The sequence below is a fragment of the Anopheles bellator genome, chromosome 2, assembly GCF_943735745.2.
Source record: "Anopheles bellator chromosome 2, idAnoBellAS_SP24_06.2, whole genome shotgun sequence".
NCBI lineage: Eukaryota > Metazoa > Arthropoda > Insecta > Diptera > Culicidae > Anopheles > Anopheles bellator.
In genome coordinates this window covers 41573182-41600765 of record NC_071286.1, presented here as the reverse complement: position 1 = coordinate 41600765, position 27584 = coordinate 41573182, and the positions used below count along the sequence as shown (strand labels likewise).

General features: G+C 48.2%; 3 protein-coding genes across 3 annotated transcripts; all 3 read right to left on the bottom strand.

The window, feature by feature from the left end:
- Positions 1–1985: 1985 nt before the first annotated feature.
- Positions 1986–4806, bottom strand: LOC131211127 (uncharacterized). The gene is made up of 3 exons (XM_058204484.1): positions 4693–4806; positions 4440–4624; positions 1986–2586 (listed from the first exon to the last, which is right to left on the bottom strand). The coding sequence occupies exons 1-3, from the start codon at positions 4798–4800 to the stop codon at positions 1986–1988; spliced, it is 894 nt and encodes a 297-aa protein (XP_058060467.1). The 5' UTR covers positions 4801–4806.
- A 5054-nt stretch (positions 4807–9860) lies between these two features.
- LOC131207540 (uncharacterized) lies at positions 9861–11080 on the bottom strand. The gene is made up of 2 exons (XM_058200158.1): positions 10683–11080; positions 9861–10611 (listed from the first exon to the last, which is right to left on the bottom strand). The coding sequence occupies exons 1-2, from the start codon at positions 11078–11080 to the stop codon at positions 9861–9863; spliced, it is 1149 nt and encodes a 382-aa protein (XP_058056141.1).
- Positions 11081–19975: 8895 nt separating this feature from the next.
- On the bottom strand, positions 19976–22105 carry LOC131211098 (uncharacterized). The gene is made up of 5 exons (XM_058204452.1): positions 21676–22105; positions 21494–21607; positions 21291–21422; positions 20283–20670; positions 19976–20183 (listed from the first exon to the last, which is right to left on the bottom strand). Exons 1-5 carry the CDS (start codon positions 22103–22105, stop codon positions 19976–19978), a joined length of 1272 nt encoding a protein of 423 aa, XP_058060435.1.
- Positions 22106–27584: the final 5479 nt, after the last annotated feature.

Here is a 27584-nt window from a genome sequence, read left to right as displayed (position 1 = left end):
AACACTGCAGATAGCGTTCACATTTAGCCTCATTACGACTTACAGTTTGCTCAATTGGGTAGCGACACGAATTTAAACAAAGATTTACAAAAATATACACACATCCTTTCATAAAATGTCCAGTCGCTGTAAGAGATCGAAAGCGAACAGGTAATATTTGTATTTGTATTTGTATTTCCAGCTTGACGAGCGTACGGCTAAATCAAGCGTAGGTAACTTAGAATCTATTACAAACATTTATCTTATATTATACACCGGACAGGGGCGAGTTTGAACATAAATTAAGACATACAAACATCGATCACTGACAAACGTAGACGCTGGCGATAACTGGATACAGAATTGTGGTAGTCAAAATATTTGTAGTTCCCGGTAGTGTAGTACAAATAACATCCCGGATCTGGTTTTCCGGAACGCGACTTCGAGACCCGGAATAGAACGCAGCGAGCGAGCCGGGACTGCCAGATGTAGTTGGCGTAGCAACGACGGGGAGTCGATCGTGTTGTTCATAACTCCAGCAACGAAACAGCACTGTGCAGTGGCCCGCCTGGAGCATAATGGTTCAAGGCCCAACAACAGACAGCGCGTGTTATAGTTCGGAATAGAGTCTCTGGTATACCAAGGTAATCGAAGAATGGCGTAGCGGGTGAACCTGGGCTGTATACGTTCCAGGCGGGACATGTATATATTAAGATAAGGACTCCAAACAACACAGGCGTACTCGAGGACCGAACGGACAATACCGCAGTATTTGAGACAGACAGATTTGAGACATACCGGATCGCGGAAATCGCGGGTCATACGGACTACCAGACCTAATAGTCGGTTAGATCTAGAAATGAGGGAATCTAAGTGGTCGTTAAATGTAAGTTTATCGTCAAGAATAATACCAAGATCCCTAATTTGATTAAACCTCGCAATAGCATTATCTCCGAACGTATATGTTCGGATAATGGAGGTCCGCGATCGGCTAAAACTAATTGTTTGGCATTTCGGTATGCAGAGCGATAGTCCGTTTCGACAACACCAAGCCCAAACATTGTCAAGTTCCATTTGTAATTTGTCACAGTCATTTGCGTGCCTAATGCTACTGTATAACCTAACATCGTCAGCATAACATAACAGATGACACGAAGAAACCACTGACATCAAGTCATTAAGGTATAAATTAAACAACAAAGGACCTAAGATGCTGCCTTGCGGTACTCCTGAGGTTGCAACAAAGGGGCGAGACAATACATCCTTAAAACTTACACGATAACACCTATTTACTAGATACGAGCGAAACCAGCAAACCATAAGAGGTGCGCAACCCATTTTTTACAATTTTGCTAATAATATGTCATGGGGGACGGTGAATATGTAGCGTGTATAGACTCTTATGGTAATATGACTTGAACTATTGCATGGGTCTTAGGCCTGTAGATCATAAGCAGAAATTGAGTGCCGTTGATAAGTTATGTTACAGCACTAGCTAATGATTTATCGGATAGAACATTCGTCTTAGATCCTGTTACGGTCACCAATAATCTTGAGTTACTTCAAATAAAATTTACAGTGAGCATTTGAAGAGCGGTAAGTTTATGGTACTGCGAAATAATAGCTGGAAATCATATTAGACCCTCGATCAAAGAACTATCATTATGTGCCTGCTTATCTACCGATGGTCAGAGTAATGCATTATTTCCCTGGTATGTCTTCCGTTACAGTTGGTTGCCAGTGTCGAGGTCAGTATCGAAATTTGCTAGTTCTTCCTACAAAACAATCTCCTTCAAAGTTTGAAGCAGTCCACTACCGAAACGCATTCGAAACAAGCCCACTTTCAGAGTGTAAACATAAATAAAATAAATAGTTTATTGCAATAAAAGCTCCCCAAGCCTCGAGTGTCTCGATGAAAGAAGAATTTGGCAGATGAAACGTCTTAAGGCGACGCACGCCGCAACGCACGGCGCCACAGGTACCTCGCAGCCCTCCCCAGGCCCCCCCTAGTGGGTGGGTAGCTGTTGCTGGTAGGCAATCTCGTGCGGGTCGGAGATGAGCCTCCGGTTGAGCTCGTTGGAGAACGACTCCACGAACCCGTCGAGCGCCCGGGCCCAGCCCGAGCTGTACGTGTCCACGTGGTGATGCGGTTCCGGCGGATGGGCGATCACCTCGTAGGTGACGTACTTCTTGTGCAGCAGCTTCTTGATGCCGAGGATGCTGGCCAGCACCAGGGCCAGCTTCGAGACGAGCAGCGCCTTGCCGACGAGCAGCGCCACGCCCTTCAGCACCAGCGCCCCAACGAGGACGGCCTTCATGATGACGGCGCCCAGGATCGGAGCGAGCTGCTTCAGGCGGCCGCGACCCTCCTCGAACAACTTACGCGTGTCCAGCGAGATGCCAAAGTTCAACTTGCCACCCTCGCCCGACGCCACCACCACGTCGGCGGCCCGCGCCGCCCGCCACTTGACGCTGCGGCTGTGGATGAAGCGCCAGATCTTGTCGGCCACCATCACGCTGAGCTTGTGGTCGTCGGAGGTGTTCGCGCGGCCAAGCACCGCCAGCTCCTCGGCCGAGTCCGCGTCCGTCGCCAGCTGCTCGTCGCTCCTGCGGACGAAAACACAACAAAGTGGTTCACAAACAATAACCCTTACACCAAGTTACACAGGCTCCGATTGCTTTGTCATGTGGCCCCAACTCGGGGCTACCATCTCTCTACATCACTCGATAAGGACACACCGCAGCACCGACATAGGTTATCGAATATTCACTGGGCCACGTATCTAAACGCCGGGAGGAGTGGAACACACGGGTTCCAACAAGGAACAATAGCAGGAGGCATAATTCAATCTTCCGGTTGAGACTCCGGACGGCTGATTGAACCCTCGTTCGGTATGCCCGACGGCGCCACGACATCTTCGGTTCGGTATTAATGCAAAAACATTCTCCTCACGCAACCACTCGGGCTCGAGGCCCTGGCCTATCAGTAGTCAGTCAATGGTGATTGTGAAAATGGGAAGGACCACAGATAGGGTGGCCTGGTTGATAAGCAAATAGGCATTATAGGGCGGCCGTCTACAAAGCAAACGTCGGCCGGCCAATCATTTCTCATTTTCCCGTTTTACGTAGAGCGTCACAATAGGGTCCACAGAAACCTATCAGCCAGCGGATTGAGAGCGCATCTAATCATGCGATGTAAATAGTATATGTCGAAGACTCGGGGAGGACCAAAACTTTAATATCTGAAATCATTACTGGGAGTTCTTTTCAAAACGTCCTACCAGGGGCAGAGACTGAGTTTTTTTGCGTAGCCTGTGATGCTTCCCAGCCATAGCCCCAGCACACGACGTGACCACCTTAATCTGTTTCTACTGCTTCAAGACCTCGTATATGCACTCAACCTTTGATGCATTGGTAACGGTGTGTCCGCTCCGTCGGTAAGGTAAGCTAGGGTATTAGATTCTAAACTTATCGTTAAGGAAAGTTACGAGGAAACTACCAACAGGGCTATCATGATGCTAGGGCTTATCATAAGCTGGTTCAAAGGATCTTACTGACGGATTGTGTTTGAAAACTCTTTCATGTGCTGCTACTCATGCAACTCCTTCTTACGGTTGTATCATCCTTACACTTAATGGGGTCGGATAGTTTCATCATTACTAACATTGAAGCTCCTTTTCTTGTTGCAAGACACTCTTTTCATTAACGCCTTATGGCCAATATTCATCTATCCTAGGTGGGTTGTCAGGAGTCATCCAATATCACAGTTGAATGTCTGTATGCTAATCAATATTCTTCGATTCATCCTAGACCCAGTGACTCGTTGGCCTTTAATCTGAGGCTGTGCATCGTCGGCACTTGTCTTTATCATGACTGGTAAAAAGTTGAATATTCTTCATTGGTTCTTCTGGTGGTCTTATGTCGTCTTGTGTACTATCCAATTTTAAGATATTCTTATATTTAGGATTAAGCATTAAATAAATGACGCCTTCGTTAATGCCAGGGAGAGAGAGATAAAACAATAATAAAACCACAACGCGGAAGGCAACAGGCACTCGACGAATTTGGAAATCACAGGGTAATGGAGTGAAAGTGATAAGCGCAAGAAGCCCAAATGGACTCGAGACGATCGTTAAAGAACACGCAATGAAGGGATGCCTTAGCTTCCAGGCCATAAAAGCAGTAATGATTTGAAAACATAGCGAAGCCACAGAGAGTTTATTTTTGTTGACACGATCGAGCTCAAAGTCTAAAAGTATGCAGCGAGAAAGTCTGACGAATGACTCACGTCCAAGTGGAGCGCTCAAAGCGACAACCGAAATGACCGACTACTCTAAATTTCCAATCGACGGAATGGCGGTTCATGAAAAGGGATCTTGCATTGGAGCACCACTTTGCTTTGCTGCCCAACAAATCCCCCTTTTCAACCTTCCATCAACACGTTCGCCGCGTGACCTTACCGTGTTTTCATCAGCTCCACACTGTCGCTCAGGCTGATGGAGGACTTCTTCAGCATCCGGTTCATGTAGGTGACCAGCTTCAGCATCACGCACGAGCTGTTGTCCTTCTGCGTGCACTTGCCGCCGAGCCTGCGGATGAAGCCGTCCTCGAGGGCCGCCTTGCTGAGCGTCCCGTGCTCGGCCTCCTTTGAACGACATGGATTAGCGAATTACTGCCGGGGCGACCGGGTGCCAGGGGTGGTTAACGCCTCACCAGGTGATTCACGATACTGCCACTGTCCACCGCAGGGTTGGCCTCGATCAGTGCCACCAACGCACAGACCACCGCCACCAGCACCAGACGGATCACCACTTTCGCCATGTTCACCGCGGGATGCTGCTTCGTGCTTCGAGTTCGAGGTCGCTGTTTCCCTGGTTCACGCACGGACGCCCTTCACGGACGCTTCAATACACTGGGGGCCTACACTGGACTACACCGTTGCACCACTGCACGACGCCCGGTGGCCACTGCACATCTTGATCCTAGCGGCGGCGAAGAGACAAAACTACGCCCCGTCGTCGGCGGCAGGCGTATTTATAGGCGGCTCAGGCGAGAAGATGCACCGACCCCCGGCAGCATCCCGGCCACGCCACCTGGAGCGCCCGGGCTCCAGCAGGGCCAGCAGGTGAAGAACCTGATCGGCACGACCGGTACCGGTTTCCGTCCTGCGTGTGCCGCCAGGGGACTGGAGGGCGCGCGAAGTAGGTTAAATTGGCGAAGAAACCGACCGACCGACCGAGGGCGCTCCTTTGGGCGGCTGTGGAAAGGAAAAACGATGTCGTTAGTCGGCCGCTCCGGCATCGGCATCCGCTGGGCAGTGAAATTGTTTTTCCATCAACCATCGCGGGGAATGTACCCGGGGGGGAAAACATTCTCGTTTCGTGGCCACCATCGCCACCGCCATCGACGCCCATCTAAGGAACTTGTTTAGAAATTTTGCCGTTTTCCTTTCGCAGAGGCCCACCACCTCAGGTAAGCAAACAGAACCACTTTCCACGCCATCCGGTGCGCTGGCCGGTGGCCACAGGAAAATGACCATTAAGGCTGGTGCAGTAACCCCCCGGCCCGTGCGCAAAGTGAAACCATTTTCTCCCGAACGAGGCCCAACGAGTCCTGCTCGGGGCGCCCTAGTGCATCGATCCGACGGACTAGTTCCCCCAACGGTCAACACACCGACCGGTGGTGGCTCCGGGATTATGTTGCCACGCTGAGCATAAATAGAGTGCAACGGGCAAACTGGAAGCAGCGTGATCTGCGCTTTATAGCGCAGCCCTTCTGGAGTCTCTTTTATCCTCCGATGTTGTTTGTCTTCAAAAGCATAAAATATTAATTGCACACACACATTCATTGCGTCGAAACTACTCACATAACCCCGCCTAGGTTCTAGGAGTGCAGGTGAAGAACTTGGACCTTAGCGTCATTTATTGGCATGTTGCGCTTTTGGGGCAATCTGTTTTTCGCATACTTCTAGGAGATGTTTTAGGCGGACAGATTACAATGAAACACCAACATAGTTTGTGAAAGTTAACTAGCGTCCTTACGTGAAAGCGTGATATGGACTGTCATTTCAGTCACGATGATGATATCGGAAGGCCGCCAGTGTTTCGAAAAAGTAATTCCAAATCATTATCATTTGCCATCAAAGCTTCATCTAGCGAACGAATAATTATCCTGCGTAAACTAACAAGCCCATGAATTAACTGCTCCCACGAGAGGGCAATTTAACGGAGCAAATATTTTAATAGGAATATGTGATGGAACATTTGGAAGCCAGTAACGGACCACGAAGCACGAGCTGATAGACTCTGAAAAGCATACGAAAATAATCCTTCTTTGAAATGGAACCTTACCCATTTTCCAACAATCATACTGAAGCATGTATGCCAAGCAAATAAATATCCAATGAGTGGTCTATGATATTGCATCATTATTTATGTATTTCAGTTCAATGTTTTAAATGAAAGTATTCACAATTGGATGTACCGTATTTTTCCGTGTATAACGCGCACCTTTTTCCCAATTTTTTTAGCTCTAAAATCTGGGTGAGCGTTATACAAGGGGAGTAAAAATTTTGTCTCCTCTAAACATATAAATGTGCCCTTTTAGGTACATATTTTATGGTATTATTGAATAATATTATGAAATGAAACATTTGTTAGGAATATAATTATCCACACAATATTGTTACAAATAATGTATACCTAAATTTGGGGGTCTTTTATCTTATATACATTCTATCAAATAAGTACCGGGAATTTGTGATTTAAAAAATTTTCTTCCAATGTGTGTACTCCATTTCTTCCAATTTTATTTTCATTCCAGGAGGATTTGTCAAACCTTCTTTGGGCAGAACATAACATTTGCAAGACGGTTTTCTATGACTTGTGCTTTCGAAAGACGTTGTCTTTTAAATAGAAACACTAACTCTGAATAAATGTCCGTTTGGTGGTTGGTACATGACGGACAAACGGTAAAACGGGAAGAAATGTCGCCGTCCCCGGGGGCACTGACAGCTGTAGAATGTCACGGACGGCAGCGAGTCCGGAATGTGTCGCTTCGGATGCTTACGGTCCAGAAATGATTCAACCAGCGTTCCAGAAGAGTACCCGGAACACGGTCACCCAATCGTGTTGGTGTGTTTCTTTTCTTGTCCCAAGCTCCTTTTTAGCACGAATGTGGCATGCCCCGGGAAAAGGGGGCACCACCGCACCAACCAATCCCGCGACGCCGTACCCGTGGCCGTGGGGGGCTTAACGATTCTTTTTATCACGACGAGATCGGCGGCCATCATCGTCGTCCGGCACCGGGAACGCTACGTTTTCGCGCCGTGGGCTCCGCGACGGAAATCCAGCTCCCACGTCGTCCGGAAGGGGTTTTTCACTTTTCCTCCCATTTTCCCGAACCGGATCGGACCGATAAAGGAGCAACTTTCATTGATAAATCACGATTTTTATGCTCGCTAAGTAGTTTGGGAGCTGTGCAGTCACCGCAGGGCAGCTCCGGCTGCTGTCGTCCGAAGTCAGGTCGCATCGCCTCGTTACCGCGTTTCTTGGCGATGGTGGCTAGGCGATAGCGATAATTTAAAGCACACACTCGGGAGCGGGACCCGGCAGAGGGCACACCAACGAGCGGGGTGCCTTCTCGATGGGTTTGCGCGAGGCGCAAACAGCGGAGCAACACATGCGTACGGCCAAGGCACCCCACAATCATCGCCGATCGGCAGCGGGCTGGTGGCGAGAAAATTGGAGTTTCCTTCCGTCCGGCTCCACCGGTCCGCCCCGTTGAAATGGGAAACCAGAAATTGGATAAATATCACCTATCTTGGGGTGGAAAATAATAAACAAAAATAACCACGGGGTTTCGGGTTTTCGGATGACGGCATGGCTGATTGATTTATCCTACGGAGGCGTTCCTGTTCACCTCGGCTCAAGTGGCCGGATCGCTAGTGGATCGCTTCGTCACCTAGTGCCGTGCCCCACTTTGGCCGGGGTTTGCGGTCGCCGGATGGCCCGCGGACTTGCGAAGCCCAAATTGGCGGCTAATAAAAAGGTACGAAATGTGACAGAACTCCACGGACGAGCATTGAAACAAAACCTCGGGACCGGGACCGACATTAATCGTGACCCGATCGGGGGTAAGTAGTCATCGTCATCGTGTGCCTGTGCCTCGGAGTTTTTTGTGTCGTTTTGCCGCCGGAAATTATTTTCCCTACTTAACGGCGCTTCGCGATGCATCACGCTCCGGATTACACGCTTTTCAGGGTGCCCTTTTTGCAACGTGTAGGGTGAGCGAAGAAAAGAAGTTTATTGACGGCAAAACAATTACATGCTACAGACATGTTGGTTGAGGGTGTTTTCGCAAGAACAACAAGGTATGTTTTGGCCTTGCGCTCAATTTGACGAAAAGACCGAAGTCTACTCAATACTGAACTTTATATCAGCAACATATCGGTTCAAAGTAGTAACAGCATGAATGATTCATGATTGTAAACCTCAAATTTTCAGCCTTGTTTCAAGGAAATCTGTTGGGGACAACGCAACAGTCAGGTTCGGCAGACAGTCTGCACACCGTTTCTTCTATGGTTGGCGTTACCTATAATTTATAAAAGTTATAGTTAAGTTTATAAAACTAGTGAAGACCAGAAATCCAATGGACTCCGAAAGAAGCACAGCAAATGTGGTATTTATTATTTTATAAATTGGATGGTTTTCCATATGGATAGAAGTAGTATGCAACATTCTGCACTTGCCTATTTTCACAAAAACAGAATGCAGGGTGCCCGAGTGAAGTGAGATTATATTGAAATATTGATGTTAGAGTCTTTCCAGGTGTTCTTGAGGGTAGAACCTCTTTTGGCACGATGGTTAACTCCTCGTCCAGCAAAAGTGTTCTGATACGGTACTCCGAAAGAATAGGGTGATTCAAATAGTTTTTGGATTTTAAATCGCCGATTAGTTGACCTTTAAACTGGTCCATCGACTAATTTTATACTAAATAAATAAATAAATAAATAAATAAAACGTTAAATTTCATTCTGAAAATTGGAAATATTCAGTAAATACTTTAAACTTTACGTAGAAAAGAAAAGGAAAATATTTAAAACTTAATAAAAATATTTAAAAAAACGGAAAACTCACACGTCGTGCAAGAGAAGCCAATGCACCCGAAACGAGCGATTGTAGCGGAACGGATTTCAGTCTGGCGGCATTATCGACCCAACGTTCTTCGAAAATGAAGGAGTCGTAACCGTCGATGGCGTACGCTGCCGAGAAATGTTGCCTTTTGGTTTTTCGATGAAATTGAAGCTGAAAACATGAAACAACTGAACATTTGGTAACAAAATGAATTTTAATGGTAATTCACTGATCAGTTTATTACAAGACACTATACCGCGATGTGCTGGCAACATTTACTATTTAGTTACAATCTTAAGATTCATCTACTAAATTTTACTGATGGCCCTAAAACTGTCTCAATTATTCGGACGCTGTTTGAACCTTCTTCTTGCAACTTCTACTCTTCTTATCCGGTGTGGTGATCTTCGGGCGATTGATCTTTTCGAATGACTAAAACACCTTCAGACAGTGCCCCGGCAGAAGAGACATTTTCTGTGTGACTTCCATTGTGTTTACCAGCCCTGCCCGCATGATGGCAATGAAGTGGAGGAACCTTTAGCAACTCGCCCAGCTTTGCTCCCCCCTTGGTTGACGTCATTTGTTTTAAGTGTCATAAATATTTACACTACTTTTGGTTCACACGCATACATACTACGTTCGTTCACAATCCGATCACTCATGCTACGTCACAGGACGCGGCCAACTCACAGTACCACCGGTTACACTCTTAATTACAGACCACCCGTTAAACGCAAGTTTCGTGCTTCAGTTTTCCGCCTTCACATCCTTGCCCGCGGCACTAGCCCGATACTCCGAGTAGCCTTGGTAGGCGAGGTCATCACCGAACTTGACATTGCTGCCCTTCAGGTCGGGTCGTCCCGCGTCGCGATAGTAGTTGCCGTACGGCGAAGCGTAGCTCACGTCCGGCCGGCCATACAGTACGGAGGGTCCACTGGCGTGCTCCTTGTACGGGTTGTAACCGATCGATCCGAGACCCTGCGGTGAGTACTGTGGCTGGTAGCCACCGGAGAAGATGTCATTCGTGCAGCAGCTCTGGTGGGGTTTGAACAGTTTCAGATACCCGATGACACCGGGGATGATGATGGCCAGGAATCCGAGCAGCTTCTTGAAGCTCGCCAACCCGAGGATCAGCGGCAGGAACAGCAGGAGCTTCAGTTTAAACACCTTCAGGATCAGCAGCAGCGGGATGAAGATCTTCTTCAGGCGGTGGCGCGTGAAGAGCGGTGCCTTCTTGTCCTCGATCACATCGATCTCGTCGGAGATTTCGTCGATGAACCGCGCCGAATAGCGGCCCTCCTCGGTGACGGTGTCCGGCATCTGGAACTCCAGGGCCGTCGACTTGACGAAGCGCTCCAGCCGTCGCAGGGCGTACTTGTACATCAGCTCCCACTCGGAGTCACTGTGACGCGACTCTCCCACGTACTCGAAGCCCTCCTGGCCCAGCGAACGCAGCTGAGCTTCGGGCATCCGTACGATACGTGCATCGGTCGTGAGTCTGTGAACGGCCAACGGGACCGCAGGTTAGCATCAAGAAGAACCCTTCCCAGAACCCCAAGCGATACTCACTCGTACTGGTCCTTTTCGAAGAACTCGCCGAAAGTGTTGAGGGCCTGCGACTTGAAGCACTCGGCCAGCTCTCCGTTCAGACACTGGGCGTTGGTCCGGGCGAGATACGGATCCACGTTGCCACCCGTCCCGAGGCCGATGAAGTCGAGCAGGTTTTTGCCCTGTCGTCGACCTTCTCCTGCCGCGGGCTGCTGCTGCTGCTGCTGCTGTTGGAGAAGTTGGATGGGTGTCTCCCGAGATCCCGATCCAGCGGATCCGGTCGTTTGATCGGGCAGTTTGATGCCCTCCAGTTGGCCCGGATCGACCAGACAGCCCAGCACCAGTACAGCGAGCACGATCGCATATCTGAACCAGTCCGAGCGATCCGGCCTACGTGGACACTGTGCGGAGATTCCCATTTCTGGAAGTGACATAAACGGAAGAGACTTGTGAGCTCATGGGGATCGTGGCGGTTGGCAGTCGTCGGACACGACAGAGAGGTGGAAAGACCACGCAGCGCAGCACTTGCTCGTCGATGGCGGTTCCTGCTGATCACCCCGACTCGGTGCGATGAATGATCCATTTCTTCGTGCCGGGCCGCGCACTAGCGGCGATCTGCGGCGGCGGGAAGAAAATGGACCAACTCTCTCTCCCTCCGATGGTGGATGGTGGGTCGAAAGTCTGTGGCGCCCCCCTGATGGGGTTGTCATTTCTCTGTCTCTTGCACTCTCACGAACAACGCTCTGAGCGAGCCCCGGACTCTCTTGCGCTTTTCTGCGCTTCGTGTTTTGCACTTCATTGGACCCCGTCGGCTCTCTCGTACCCCATCTTCTGCTCCGATAAGCGCCTCGATCACGTGTGCAGCAACGCGTCATCGAGGGAACGTAACCGACCGTAACGCGGGCGGTCAGCGTGCGTGGTCAGCTGTCCGAACTAGGGCCACGCGTAGAAAGCAGTGCTCTGCGATTTCCCATCGCCCACGTTGCTCGGAGCATGGCGTGGAACATGCGATCGACACGTGAGGCGCGATGTACGCGATCGAACGATCGGACTTTTTGTGTTATCGGTCGTGAAAGTGTCGGCCATCTGGCCAGGAATTCTTGCATTTCCCCCAAACAGTGACGCACGGACACGCGGGTAATTAGTGAGCAAAGGGACAGACCCGGCACACAGGGCTCTGGACACGGTCAACCGAGCAGTGTGATTGCCTCAACCGAAACGACTGCATTTGCAACAAGGGCATCGTGAATATTGCATTTGGAGGAAGGAAAAAACTCAGTGGTCTAAAACGCGCCCACAGTCGTTAGGACCCAGAAAGAAAGAGAGAAAGAGAGAGAGAGAGAGTGTGTGGACGTTATGGTAATTCAGGCAACATTGTTGCCGACAACGGGTGGGCCGCGACCGTTGACGTGTTGAATTTAATCGCTTTACACCAAACGAAACATGACACGTTTCCGAATGAACGACAAAAAATTACGCCTCACAACGTTCGAGCGGGATGCGAAACGTATTAAAATCTGTCTCTCTCTCTCTCTGTGTGCGGTAAACAAAAAACCAATTTAAATTGGTATCGAAACCTGATCGAAACCGAAATTAAAATCGAGTGCATTACGTTGAACTGTGAACTCATATTTGGTGTAAAATTGTGTCAGCTTGGCTTGGCGTCCGAGCTGGCACACTTTCCCCACCCTCAACCACCCCCCTGGCACCCAACATAACACCCTTCAATAACCCACGTGTGACATAACCTACAAATCCGCATCCGACGGCACAACCCGTTTTCGCTTTTCATCGTCACGCTCGCTGCCGAATCCAGTGCCGACGCGGGAAAACCGGTTGACGCGGCCGTTTGTTTGGCCGACGACGATGCGAAACATTAGCATCCTGCAGCATCCACCTCTCGCCACTCGCGAAAAGAAAGAAAAATGGCGGCACTCTTTCTCTTTCGCCGGACGGCGGAAAGCAAATATGAGCTTTGGTGAGAAATGAAACACAAATAGAAGTCAGTCCGTTGGTCGGGAATGTTGTCGAGAGAGGGTCTTATTTGCTCCTTTCAGTTGAGACATTCCCGACCCGGCGGTGTGTGCCCTGGTGAGTCACGTGTTTGCGGCGTTGTCCCATTCCAGTCACGGCGTTTGAGTTGTCACTTTTCGGTTACCCCAAATTTTGCTCTACACTTGCTCCATCGGGTTGGAATCGTTTCATCGAACCTTCCTGAGTCCTGAGTCCACCGGCCGACAAGTGACTCCCGGAAAATCACTCACTAGGTGCGCCACGCAAGCACTAACCACTCATCGGAGCCGAGCCTTCGGCCTGAAACGGAGCACTTTCGCTTGCACCACATCTACCGTCCTTAAGCTTCCCACAACGCTCCACGCTCTTCCAACGGCCAACTGTCATCCGGCCGCGGCTCTCGTGGGGGGAGCGATGCATCCGAAAACTCACTGGCCAACTGGCACTTTCACTTACTCACTTTCGAATTGTCATCAGTTTTCGCCGGGTCGCCACCGTTCGTGTCTGTGTGGTGGTCGTCGGCCGCGTCACTTCCTGATTCTGACCACCAACACCGTCACGCGGGTTGCCGGCCCTGACATGCCGTGCCGTGCGAATGCAACCTCCGTGCCGACCTCTGAACGATCGGAGGTTGCGAACGTGTCTGCCGCGCTAAGGCTAAGCCGCTGCTGATCGATTCGAGCAGAGAAAGGAGCACTCACCGGGACACTCACAGAGGCCGCCACCAACAGACAGCATGCCGGGGGGATAATTTCATTAGGTTTCAGGTTGTTGGCACAAATCGGCGGGCGACCGTCTTCTGCACATCGCTGCGCGCCTCGGCAACTCGGCACTTTTGCGCGGTTCGTTGCATTCGGCGCCGCTCCGCCGAGGAAACCGGTTCCAATCTGATTCCGTAACACCGGCGCGAGCATGATTGGGTGTAACGATGCCGACTAGGTCCTTGTTACCGGCCGTCTAGGAACGGGGGTTTTACTTCTAGTTCCCTGCGTGATGCGTGGACTCCGGGAATGGCCATTTAGATAACTCAAACTAATCCAATTTTATCAACCGTAAAATGAGCGTAACAAGCGCTCGAAAGACAACGCGCAGTTGGTTTGCATAATCAGCCAGACTTTGGTGGGTGCGAAGAACTCCGATCTCATTTACACCACCCGGGTCTTACACCATTTACACTTCTTGGAATTACGTCGAGGAAAATTTGGCGATTCTACATGAATAAACACCATGCATTAGGCAGCAACTTTGGCACTTAAGTTGATGGATTCACTGTCGGAATTCGTACGTAGGTAGTGTAAGGCACCCAAAATAGCCCGTAAGGTAGTTCTATTAGGTCTACAAATTAATTCGTGCCGTTTTACAAGAGATGGTATTTTTCACTAATTATCACAATTTTTTTTACGAAACGTGATGTTGACTGCTACTCTCGTGAAATTATTGATGGACAACCCCATTAACAACAATTGACCAAATTTGGACCAAAGCTTTGGTCATACGAGAAACCAAACCAAACGACGAGAATGGGATAAAAGACATGATAAGCTGATTTTGAAAAATGTCGGATGGGAATTGTTATCCAGATGTTGCTCTTTCGGACTAGTATTTGTTCCGTTACATGAGTAACGATTTGGCAGCACAGCGGTTCACTTCTTATGAAAGTATTAAAAAATGGGTCTCTGACTGGATCGCTTCTAATGATGAGGAGTTCTATCGATACGGAATCGAGGAACTATCTAAAAGACGGGAGAAAGTAGAAGCTAGCGACGGACAATACTTTCATTAAGGTAGTCACACGTTTTGTTGTTGTAGTTAGCTCACAAATGTCGGATAAAAAAGGCACGAAATAATTTGCAGACCTAATACGTAGTAAATATATCAGCCTCAGCGTCTGTAACATTTCTCCATTTGTTTTGACAGATTTGCAATTTTCCTGAAGCACTCCGCAGCTTCTGTAAGCGAAAGGTCAATGTTTTCGATTACTCCCTGTGTACTTACTAGTTGTTGGCGGAGCACGAAACCTCAGCGTGGCTCACGTGGGAGCATATTTGTTCAGTATGTTAAGCTAGTCGGAAAATGTTAACACATTCTTGTAACGGGCCGACCGGAGTGTAAAGTTCGGGGTAACCTGGCTGCTACCTTGCTGCTGGCGGCGGTCTCGAGCGAATCTGCGAGCAGCCGAATAACCCACACACACCGTCGATGAACCAAAATCCGTTTTGTTTGGGTAGCACTTCGCGCCATTCCCCACCGGCCGACTTGCAGGCGAGACGAGTACTTCCAAAGGGGCCAAGCGTTACGTTAGATTACGTGAGGCACTTGCGGGGCCGGGGCTTGCTAACCCCATGTCCGTAAAACAAAAAAACGGACACCGATTCCGGGGCCGACCGACCCGGTGGGTCCTACACTTGCCCTATTTATTATGTCGATTCATGCCCATCGATGCTCAGGTCGGCCGGTTGTGGCCGTGAGCTGAATATTTGATCGCTCCAATCGCACCGTAGTTCGGGGAAGAGCCTGGCCACCAGGCGTTTCCAAACTCGCTCCAGTCGAGACCAGTTTGTACGGCGAAAGCCAATTATTTAATACCGGGACCACCGGGCGTGCGACTTTCGAGCGGATGGCTCGGGCTGCCCCAGGCTGCCAGAATTGATTAAAAGTTAGTAAATATAACGATCGCGTAAAAAGTGTCCATACTTCCCACCACTTCGCGTAGACCGCAGCTTCACTGACGCTCGGCGCAAAATTAATTAGCCCGCAGCCAAACAGCTGTCGGGAGTCGAGTGTTTGAAGCGACTCGACCTGAAAGTGCTCGAAACGCTCGCATAATCCACCGTGGCCGGCCCATTTCGGCTCCGAAACGGTTTCCGAAAAGAAAGGTCACGTCTTCGCTATCAATCTTCGCCGCGTTTCTGTCTTTTTGCTGTTGCTGTTTTGTTGGTCCAGCGTTGTCCAGCGTTTTAATGCTTTTGGCACTTTCCGGCTCCTCTCCAAGCGTTATTCCACCCGCTTTCCGGTACAACCGGTCCGGGCCGGTCCCGGCCGGGTTGTGTTTTTCTTGACTTTGGTTTTCCATTAATTTTCATTATTTTCCTTCGCGGCCCCTTGCCGGGTTGGTCACTTGACTCGGTTTCGCGGGTCCAAAATTGTCACAAACTTTTCGTGTAGTTGGCATTTCTATTGGTTTTGTTGAGACGCTTTCAAGCGCCACACTTCACTGGCTCGCGGAATTCGGTGGCTGCTGTTCGGACCGAAGTTACACTCACCGAAAGGCCAATCCCTGGCGGGGATATGTCGGGCACGATGATGCTTGCTGGGTGACGTCTCGGACGGCGGCGGCTCGAACGAGAGCGAAAGTGGTACTGAGTTGTCGAAAGTTGGGCTCTTTCGGTTTTATACGACCGCCAACCATCATCGCCTTCGTCCGTGCGCTGGGGTGGGCTATTTGCGCCCTCAACTTACGACGGTTCAGCCGGTCGGACGTCTAGCAGCGGAGGGAGTTCCTCAAGGTTCTTTGGGGCCTCGTTCGGGATGTGCCGGCAGTCGCGACATGTAGGTCAGAGCCGTGCCGTGGAAGCGATGTGATCACAACAATGATTCATCATGCGCCACAGGGTGACTCCTTTGTCAAGGAGTCCACTTCCAATCGAAAGTGTCGGTTCGTGCGAAAGTGAAACTTTCCCCAAGCGATGTCTGATTAGCATTCTGTATGAGCCCCACACGTTCTAAGCCGGCGGATAAATTCGATTCCCCGACGAATGGGCCCCGCCTGACACACCGCACATACGCTAATTTGAATATTTGTTTATTCTGCTCGTTTGGGGCTTCGGTTCGCTTATCCGTTCAGTTTCAGAAGAAATCTCGATTACTCGTTAAAAATGCAGGAAAAGCTCGGCGAGCATTCCGAGCAAAATGAAAGGTCACCGCAGCATTGCGAGAAAGAATTCGCCCAACTTTTGATTCGGCGTGTTCTTGCGAAAGAATTTTGGTCGTTTTCCAGCTCAACTTTTAACAACGGAGAAAGGCTCGCCCTGCGTACTGTCTCACGTGGTAAACGCCACATATCGAGCAGAAACGCTGCGTTCCGGGTCCACCAGTCGAACTTTTCATGAATAATAATGTTTTTCCCCGGTTCCCGCAATCTGGCGGCGGTTTTTTGGAATTTAAAAATAACTTTCGGTCTGATTTGATCCTTCACGTGGGGTGTCTTTTTGGAAGGCGGAAAGTTATGCTCTCGTTGGCAGATGGATTGTTCATATTAATGCCATTCAGTGATTGTTTGCTGTAAAGGATCGGTCCCGATTGCATAAGTTCCAGTCCGCTCCAGCAACGGCTTGTTCGGTGGTCCCTGTTAGTCTGCGGGGCACTCAGTTCGTTGATCCGGGATCGTCATGCCAGCGTAAGTGTGATTTACTATGACGCGCCGGTGAGTGAAATCAACGAAACGGGTTTGCTACGCCTCTTGCCGTGTGTTCCCCCTCTTCCGTTCCATTCGGGTGCGCCCACTGGACCCCGAAGTATTATGCAACACCGTGCCCCGGTAAATCCAAACAACAGCTCACCTACCGGACTTCGGTTCGCGGTCACATGGCGCACGGTAAACGCGCCACTTCACACTTCACTGCGAGTCCGAGTGCGGATTGCGGTGCACTGGGTCAGTGGGTGAACGGACTCATCGTGGACGGGGTTTTCCCCTGGCAATCAAGAATCGAAAACCTTCACGGAGTACGCCAGATCCGGTTCCAATGGGTCCAAAATGGTCTTACGAAAGGGTGGACTGGCCCACGTGCAAATCTGGCGGCTGTGGTTGATTGCGTCATCGTCGAGCCGGGAGGTGTGTTGAAGGCCCACCGAAGTACCGTTGCAAACCGACGAGCCTCACCGACGAAGGCTCGTCAGTTCATTAGCGAACGGCCGTCTTTGCAGGGTTCCAACTGTGCGAGAAGCATCCTTTTTGTTGGTTGATCCTGTTGTTGTTCGAATAAACTTTCCCCGTACCGGTGGTTGGAATCGGAACACGGCAAGGGCGATGGAGTATAGTGAAGCTAAATAAATTCTTTTGTGATAGAAATATCGCCAATCACCTACCACATCAATTCCAATCTACTACGTATCCAATCAACCAAGAAACCGGCTACCATCCGGCGTCCATCCGATGTGCCGTCACCCGGATCCGGGAAGGATTATCGGCATCGAGCTCCAAATCCAATCCTCGTTCCCAAATCGAATGGTCGCCTGGGGCCCGGTCGAAGAATTTGTTTCTCGTACGACATAGCATTCTCGTACGACACCGGAAGCTAGCGAAGCCGTTTACGGAAAACCATCAGCATGGACCCGTAGACAATCGAACGAGCAAATGCAAAGAAAGAAACATTGGACAGCAACAACATCCTGGTCGCTGCCGTTGGCCGTCTGAGCAGAACCGTGAAATGAAAAGCAGTTCAACACTCTATGAAAAAGGAAACCCACAAACACGCTCTTCCCGGGTTTCCCGTACCGGCCGCGGGAAAATGGATACCGTTTAATTTGGCACTGTTTTATGGGATGATTATGCGCCGTTGTGTTTGCGAAGCAGTTAAGCGAAGAGGACGCACGGCCAAAAACGAATTTCCTACAGATGCGCCACCGCCATCGAGAGCCTTGTCGCCTAATGGGTAGAAGTTTGTCAAAAGCCTTACCTTAATTGAAGCGTGAAATGTATCGCCCATTCCGGACAAGCAGCGACGGGACATTTGTCAATTTTACTAGCCCCTTGTATCGCGCGGCCGATGAACATAAATGACTTAACTGCCTGTGCTCTTCGGCCGTGGGAACGAGCATTATGATATTTAGTAGCATTCAGATTAGACCTGGGACTTTCGATTAAATGGGCACATTGAGTTATGTGCCCTTTGCGAAGAAGAACGGAGCCGTGTAGATTGCCGCTTCTGCACTTCTTGAGTATTGCGTTATTAATTGTGATGTAATGGTGAAGCTAAACGACTAGAGCGAAAAAACCCCGATGGGTTCGCTATAATCTCATTAAGCTGTTCAACTCAATTGCATGATCCTTTCATCCTTTGGCAAGCCTGTGTAGTTCATTAATAACGTTTTGCAAGTGGCACACAAAAAAGGGCGACATGTTGCATGGTCGCAAAGAGTTCATACTCACCACCACCACATAATAGACTCAGTTTTGCTTCTGTTTCGTATCTCTACCAGCCTATATTTTCACTGACACCAAACCGTGTTTTCTTCCGTCGTTCGCCCGTAACCTACGGCACGCACGCGTCATTTGCCATCCTTTCCATAACAAAGACTATATTTTACATTAGCGCTTAACGTGCTGCCACATACTTGTCTCGCAATTATTTTCCGTCTCATTGCTTTCATGTGGCGGCCCTTCGCAGTCCTTCGATGCTGGGCGCGCTCGAAAGGACCCACGACGAAACAACGTTCTTCTGAGCATTCACTTAGGTTTGTTCCTTTTTTCTGAGGAGCGGACCCATTGGGCGAATAACCGAGTGCGCGTGAGAACCGACCTCGCCGTTGCCGGTAGCATTATTTCTTCTTTCCTTGACAGCATCGAGCAACCAGGAGACCGTTGATTCGTTGTCTGATTGTTTGTTAAAAGAAAAAACAACGCAAAACGACAAACAAACCGCAGCCGCAAGGTGCGTCGTCCTTATTGCTATTCTGTACAACACATTTGTTGCAGACAGCCAGAGGTAGCCAGACCGTCGTTAAAGTCGCACGTTCAATAAGTTAATAAGCATACTAATAAATAAATATATAAATAAATAAATAGATAAATAAAGGGAAGTGAATAAAGGGTCAAGATAAAAGCCTTCCAAAGACAGAAACGGAAATAGACTGTTGAAAGTGTCCTACCAAAAAGAAGCTCTACTGGACTAAATGCCAGTCGGGCATTCGTCGGACGCGTCCACCTAACACTTGACTATGGTCAGTCGCGGGATACTTCGTTATCCTACAGTTCGCTGTGTCGTCGCACAATCAGCGCCACATTATCGTGCTCGATAATCGTACATTGTGCTGGGTTCTGCGACTACTACTACCGCTACTTCCTCTCCACGTGCCGGAAAGCTTTCACAAGAAACTCATCACCCGATGGCGTGGCGGCCAGAAGATGATGCAGTTTTTCATGAACAACCTTCCCCGTCGTCGTCGTCATTGTCGCCCGGGACGGACGTTGCGTGCTCGCGGTGAAATCTTGTGCCACCCCCCAAGTCCTTTCGTGTGGGGGCGATCGTAAAACCCGGAAACTCCGGAAGCTCCCAATTATGGCCGCGTTCCGGGGTATCGGGTTACAGTTTCCGGGCGTGCACGAGTTTGTTGATGTCGTTGAACGTCGTTACCATGGCCGGATTAGTGAGGTCCTTGTAGCCGGTACAGTCCTTGTAGTGGCCGTCGCAGTCCACCCCATCCTGGCCGTCCTTGGCCGCTCGCATGTACTTGAAAAACCGCAAAATATCCGGATTGTCGTTGGTCGGCTTGCGCAGCTCGTCCAGCTCTCTGAAACGCAGTGAAACGTTACACAGGTGTGTGGGTTTATACGGGAGTGGCCCTCCCCGATTAATCTAGTTCCCGGTGGGACCCCCCGTTGCTGCTTACCTGCTGAGCTGCGCCGAGATGAGGTTGCTGTACGGCGCGTACTTGGCCGGGTTGGCGTACATCAGGCAGACCAGCTTCTGGCGACAGGGCTCCTCCTTGCTGGACAGTCCCATCTGCGCGAAAATGGAGTCCAGCCGCGACAGCAGCGGGCTGTAAAACGGATCGTAGTTCGTGAGCAGCAGACTGCTACTGGGGATGTCGTGGAAGATTTTGAAATCGTTCTTCGCCGATTGCTGCTTCCGGCGATCCGCGGGCTGCGCGCTGACGTACGTCACGCGGCCACCGCCGTAGCCGAGCCGGGACAGGGCGTTGGCCGCATTGCTGTGGCCGCCCATCACCGATGGGTCGTACATTATGCCGTTGTAGTTCGTCGCCGACGGATGGCTGTCTGCAATGGGCGTTACGAGGGAGAATAATAACATTAGTGACCCGGCATCCATCCTCCGGACCTTCGGCATTTTTCTGTTTTTCCAACCCAACCCCCGCCGAATGGTGACGTTAATAGGAATTGTTGGCAATATTTCTTTCCGGTGGCCGCTCGGTGCGCAAACATTCTTTCCGCGGCCGGCATTCTCCGAATCGCTCGTCCGTGAAGTACACAAAGTAGGAAGCTTTAATCAATTTTAAACCCTGCCCGGGAACTACCGCGAGTGGCCATAAAATTGCCCCTTGGCCAGAAGTGCTTCTGTTGCTGAAGCGACATAAATATGGTCGTGCCTCGGAACCGTGAGGGTGAAAAACCTGCGGTCGCTAGCGGAAAACCGACCAGCTATTTTATTTTTCCCTAATCCCATTGCTTTGTGGGCAAAATGATGCCCGTAAGCCAGAGGTTCATAATGTTCACCGTTCCCAATATTTTTGCGCTGCTTGCAAAATAGTTCCTCTGTTTTAAAATAATTATATTCTAAAGCACTTCGAAAATCCTACAGAAAAGCTACACTAATCATAACCCATTTGCTGCCGATACTCCTTGATCGAAATCGAATCCTCGAAACACGATGAACTCACCATCCGGTGGTAGGTAGCCGTGGCCGTCGTTCATACCGAAGTCGTGGTCCGCATTGTACGAGGTGGCATCCTTGAAATCCAAATCGTCTACCGTCTGCACCGGATGTGACAGCCCGGACACTGACGACAGTCCTAAAACGGGAACGGGATCGGAATTAAATTAATTAAACAAATTACGGTTGCTGTCGGCGCGTTCAGCCCACCTTTGCCCACGATTTTGCCCAGCGACCCGATGATGCTCGGCAGGAACATCATCACGAGGACGGTTTTGACAATCTGCAGTCCGATCATAATTGGCCAGAGCAACTTTTTCATTCCTGCAAGTAAAGGTGAACAGCGAGCGAGTTAGCGAATGGTACGCGTATTGGCGCTGTCCCAAGCGAACCTTTGAAGAAAAATAGACGCCCGGATCCGGAAGACGCTTTCAGCGAGCGGCTCGTGAAGGCATCGGAGGCTGTGCCGAGCAGACGGGCCATCCCCTTGATAACGGTCCGGTCGAACTCGCTGAGCGTCGTCGGCGACTGACCGCCACCTGATGAGTCCGTTTGCCGAGCTTGGCGATTAGTGAACGCGTTCTGGATTAATTCCAGCGAATTGCGATCGAACCAATCGCTGACGTAGTCAATTAGGGCGTCTTCAAACTGTTGCAGCTCGTTCGTCCTCGATCCGGACCGTTCCGTTCGATTGGCAGCTGCCGTGGCTGACGGTTGCTGTTGTTTGCTGGTTTCGCATTTCACACATCCTGTCATAAGTGCAATCAACAGCAGGACCGTTCCGAGTGCCATAGGCCGTGCCGAGCGTCTGCTAGGGACCATCGTAAGGCCTGTGAAGTAAAGGCTTAACGGACGAATTTCTTGGATGACCTGTTGAGACACTAGAACTGCTCTATGCGATGGAGCAACACTTTCTATTTCCACGCCGTTACTCCAGACGACAAGCCATTGAAGGGATCCCTATTACGGACACCGAAACCGTTTCATCGAATAAAAAGTGTCACTGGTCGTATTCTACGCGGCTAGTCCTTTCCACGGAAACGAGAAAGCATAATCTGAAACGAAAAAACAGCAATTAATTAGAATCGGTACACTTGTGGCAGGTGATTGGATTAATCTTCGCGGTCACATCTGAAGTTGATAGCCCGTTGATATTGGACCATGTTTTTGTTTTGCTTTCATGCCGACCATAACACGGATGTAGCGTTCGATGGCCAATGTTGGTCAGGTATTTGCAAAAATAACACGAAAAATTCATCAAGCATCAGGTAGCCGAACCGCGAGAGTCTCTTGTGGCATGCTTTTCGATTATTTACGGTTTTTACAACCACGGCCTCTTTTTCTGGGCAGTCTTTCCGGTGTTCGGTGCAGTTGTTGACCGACGGTAATGGAATTTGTCCCGAAACGGTCGATGATGGATTATTTTTTAATTTTCACAACCTTAGCCCTAGCAAACAATAACTTCCGAGTAAGATAAATTACATGTTGTGTACAGTTGCAGGGGTATGATAAGACACATAAAACAGTATGAGGTGAACTTCATCGATACCAGAAACCTGTTACAACATATCGATTACATGAAATTTTAGTTTGGTTTTGTAGCCCAACAAGCGACCCATTAAATTTCTCCGATATGAACTAAATTTTTAAATCTGAAACGTTGGGAAGAAAGTTATGAAAAACTGATATGATATGTTTTATTGGTTCAGTTTACATGTTGCGGGAGATATCTGTTCGATTAACATAACGCCTCAGAACTACATGCCAAGTAAAAGATCTGCCACTTCAATCTTTATTTAATGTTACGTACTTGTGGATAAGAACTCCAATGGATCGCAATCATGAGCGTAAATATGCGTAACATTTTAGTAAGGGTTTTGATTGCCGCACGCGAATAGAGCAAATTACGAAGGTCACTATTTATATTTCGGGAATTGGCAACACTGATGTCATGTGAGTCCTTCTGATGGTTCCATCGTAAAGTTTGACATTTTTGACGACATACGTACTCAGAACATTTTGTCATACGGACGCTATTTGTTTATTTTATATTTAGTTGAAAGTTTCGTCTCGGCAAAAAAATGGAACTGAATCGTGAACATTTTCGAGCGATGATTTTTTACGACTTTCGACGTGGATTATTACAACAAGAGTGCGTCAATCAACTTAATTTGACTTTTGGCGATGAAGCTCCATCAAAAACCACTGTGTATCGCTGGTATAGTGAATTCAATCGTGGTCGTAGTTCGCTGTCCGACGAGTTTCGTGAAGGTCGTCCAAAATCGACTGTAGTGCCAGAAAACATCGATGCTGTGCACGAAATGATTAAGCAAGATCGTCATGTAACCTATTGTGAGATTGAGGCATCCCTAAGCATTAGTTCCACCAGCATATATGCGATTTTACATGAACACTTAGCTGTGCGAAAATTATGTTCACGTTGGATCCCACATAATTTGACAATCGCTCAAAAAAAGGCTCGTGTCGATTGGTGCAAAGAAATGCTTCAGAAATACAATCGCGGTGCTTCAAAAGACGTTTATAAAATCGTGATAGGTGACGAATCATGGATATATTCGTATGAGCCCGAAAGTAAGCAGCAGTCGACTGTATGGGTGTTCCAAGATGAACCAAATCCAACAAAAGTTGTTCGCACACGAAGCACTTCAAAGAAAATGGTGGCCTGTTTCTTCGGAAAAACTGGTCATATTGCAACAGTGTCTCTAGTAGAACAGTAAATTCTGAGTGGTACACAACCATCTGTTTGCCAGAAATCTTCGGTGAAATAAGGAAAACAAACAAGAGACGTCGGATTGTTCTTCATCATGACAATGCCAGCTCTCACACATCGGCTCAAACAAGAGACTATTTGAGCACTCAAAACATCGAATTGATGGGTCATCCGCCGTACAGCCCTGATTTGGCACCCAATGATTTCTTTTTGTTCCCATCCGTGAAGAATAAACTGCGTGGTCAACGATTTTCATCGCCCGAAGAAGCTCTTGAAGCGTTCAAAAATCATGTTTTGGAGATACCTCATTCGGAATGGAATAAATGCTTTGAAAATTGGTTTAAGCGCATGCAAAAGTGTATCGATCATCGTGGCGAGTACTTTGAAAAACAATAAAAATATATTCGCAGCTTCACTATTTGTTTTTGTTCCTATTCCCGAAATATAAATAGTGACCCTCGTACTAATTGAAAATAAATTAACACTAGATATACCACCGTTGGAATATACCTATTTATACCAGACCAGTCAAAATGACTGGTCATGTGAAAAATTGCTTATTATGACTTCAAGTGTTTATTCACTATATACAAACGATAAAATAAGTTTAGTAATGTTAATTGTAAACGATAAATGGATTTGTATACATTTTTATATAACAAAACACTTAATTTTTATCAGTTTGTTGGATAATCTATATACTAGTGTGTGTGTACCGCATTTTCTCCAAAACTACTCAACCAATCCGCGTGAAATTTTGCACAGCGTAGTTTTGTGACCCCGGATTGTGAATAGGAAAGTTTGATCCTCCCACACCTCTGGGAAGGGGGTGCTCCCATACAAACGTAACGTTACGTAACGTCTCATACGTAACGTCTCGTGCGTAACGTCCCATACAAACGTTTTCGAGCAAATCGAACCAAATTCGGCAGGCGGAGGTTTTAGGGGTGGGGAAATGTTCTGGTTAATGTTTGAAACCCCTCCCCTCTTTACAAAGGGGGGCTCCCATACAAAATCTGGGTGAATCTCAGAAAAATTCGGATAGTTTTCAAGCAGTTTGAGCCAAACTCAGCTGCTGCGAGTTTTGACGTGTATTTGGTTCCATTATAAAATGATACAGTTTCAGCTAATTTCTTAGAAGCTTTATCAATTTTTACATGCTTATGTCTTGTACTTAGTATAAGCACTTTCTTTTTTGATTTGCTCTTATAGACAGTAAGCGAGCATCCATTGCAAGTGTATAACAACGTTGAGAAACGTATAAATAAAGTTGGTCTCAAGATTGGCGGCTTTTTCGTCAGCCGTTACACGTCAAACGTTACACGACAACGGAACGGCGGCACTTTGATGCGTTGATTGTTCAATAACGCCGATGTCGATAATGTTGTGATGTCCTGGTACTACAATTTTGGCACTAGAACAGCCCAGTTCTGGAGTGCTGGCCCGATGGAAAAAAAACATCCTCAGAGTCACAGAACAGCGCAAGGGTGCTCATGTGAAACAGCGAAGCGTTTTAATTAACCTTGTCTTCTCGATGTGTCCAGTACCTCCACCGACCCCTGTTGCCAGTCGTGCGCTGGCACTTGATGGGATATGAGTTGTTGTTGGGATATGAGTTACAGCCTCGCGCAGCGGAATGAACTGTTGGAGTCGCTAATATACGACGCCCTCATATCGAGCGTCCTGAATTTCATTACTTTTCTTCAGCATGGCTTCGTTCCTAAAAAATCTACTAATACGCTACTGATGAAGTATACCAGCTTCTGTCTACGGAACATGGACTCTGGATCACAGGTTGACGCCATATACACGGATTTCCAAACTGCCTTCGACACAATTTCACACGACATCCTCCTTGCCAAGTTGAACAAGATTGGCTGTCCGGATCAGCTGTTAGCTTGGCTCCGATCATACCTTATTGCAAGAAATGCCTTCAATTTTGCTTGCGAAATTGTCCAATTTTACCCTAAAACTGTAGAGGCTTCTAACCTGTAGACGATCATGGGTACATCAATTGGGATGTCGGCGAGAGGAGAAGGGAAAGGGGTACGGTAAACAATTTTTTTGTTGCACACACCAACGATCTGGAGTGCCCAACCTACGATTCAGAGATCAATAGATTACATTCTGAGCGAAATTTCCCGTTTTTGCCTAAATTTCTTCACGGAAACAAGGACCAGTCATTTTGACTGGTATGGTATAAATCTCAAAAAAAAAATTTTTTTTTTTACTAACCTGTATAAAAAAAAAATTACTTATGAAATGTATTCTTTACTTAGAGCTATTAAAAGTCATGACATCATTTCGGGGAAAAAAAAATATATGTACTGGAAATTTGCAATTCAAACTGCCCGACCAGTCAAAATGACTGGTGTGGTATATCTAGTGTTAATTGTATTACAGTAATTAGCGACAAGAAATTGAGATACTCTCAATATTCAACAGTAGTCTATCTTTAAACAAACTATCCTCAGAATCCTTAGCAGTTTTAGAAGCAGTTCGTATCATTACAGATTCTACAGATGGCTGAAAGCCAGTAGGTAAGCAATTTTGGTTTCACCAAACAGATGCGAATGTCTTGGAAATGCCTTCTCTAGGGTTGATTGAATTATTCTCAATTTTTACAACAAACTGTGAAATAACAACTTGCAAACGGCACAAATGGTTAACAAAATAGACAGAAACCACAAACAAAATGTAGATCATTTCACGAATGCCCCACAAACTTTCTGTTCGTTAGTCCGAGTGCATTTCATTCATTTTCCATTCCCATCATATGGCATATCCATGCAGGAAAGAAAAACATAATTACTTTTCCTTTCGCAAGCAGCATTTAGCAAAGAAGTTTCAATATCTATAATTTTACGTGCAATAGTGGCACACATATTGCACCTTGTTACGACCCACTTTCTACGCCGACACTGCCAAGTTTCTGAGCGCCTTTTACTTTAGGCTAATGCACCTTTCCAAATAGCGGATGCGGGCGCGACTTAGAAACGTTTGGTGCATGAGCAACCAAAAAAAACAAAACCGGCATCTCGGAACGGCGAAAGTCGACACTTGAAAGCTCGAAACCGCCAATTGTTTGTCGAAAAAACACGCTCCGGGCTCCGGGGAGCGCACACAAATTGTCCCTTGCGATGGTTCCGATGCTGTTCCCGAGGAGAGTTTTTGTCATAAAATAATATAAAATATCATTCGACATAACGCCTCGTCTCGTAATGGCCACTTATTCGCAACCCACTACGGGCCTGCCAATTACATCACAATCGCCCATCTGGATGTGACACTTTAATTGCCCCGGTGTCTATCATTTCCACCAAAGTTCGTTCGCCATTTTCACTGCGAATGGTGTATGAAATTTTCATTTCTGTTGCCCTTCACAAGGGTGCAAGGGCGCCACCAACACACGGGACGCGGCCGAATCATTTATCACGGAGCATCGCGCCACATAAACAAATACCCTCACCTTCGGTACGCCCGTCACGTTTTATGTTTCTCGGGAGGTGGGCATTCACACCCCAAAGGGAACGCAGAGAGCCGCCGAGTAGCCAAACAATGGCACCCGCG

Bases quoted from the DNA above. Each gene is read 5' to 3' on its own strand.
- LOC131211127 (XM_058204484.1), bottom strand. From the start codon at position 4,800: ATGGCGAAAGTGGTGATCCGTCTGGTGCTGGTGGCGGTGGTCTGTGCG. The intron at 4,625-4,692 runs GTGAGGCGTTAA...TGTCGTTCAAAG, and splicing joins GCAGTATCGTGAATCACCTG to GAGGCCGAGCACGGGACGCT. The intron at 2,587-4,439 runs GTAAGGTCACGC...TTTCGTCCGCAG, and splicing joins GTGGAGCTGATGAAAACACG to GAGCGACGAGCAGCTGGCGA.
- LOC131207540 (XM_058200158.1), bottom strand. From the start codon at position 11,080: ATGGGAATCTCCGCACAGTGTCCACGTAGGCCGGATCGCTCGGACTGG. The intron at 10,612-10,682 runs GTGAGTATCGCT...GGCCGTTCACAG, and splicing joins TTCGAAAAGGACCAGTACGA to ACTCACGACCGATGCACGTA.
- LOC131211098 (XM_058204452.1), bottom strand. From the start codon at position 22,105: ATGGTCCCTAGCAGACGCTCGGCACGGCCTATGGCACTCGGAACGGTC. The intron at 21,608-21,675 runs GTTCGCTTGGGA...CTTTACTTGCAG, and splicing joins GCGTCTATTTTTCTTCAAAG to GAATGAAAAAGTTGCTCTGG. The intron at 21,423-21,493 runs GTGGGCTGAACG...TTCCCGTTTTAG, and splicing joins GGGCAAAATCGTGGGCAAAG to GACTGTCGTCAGTGTCCGGG.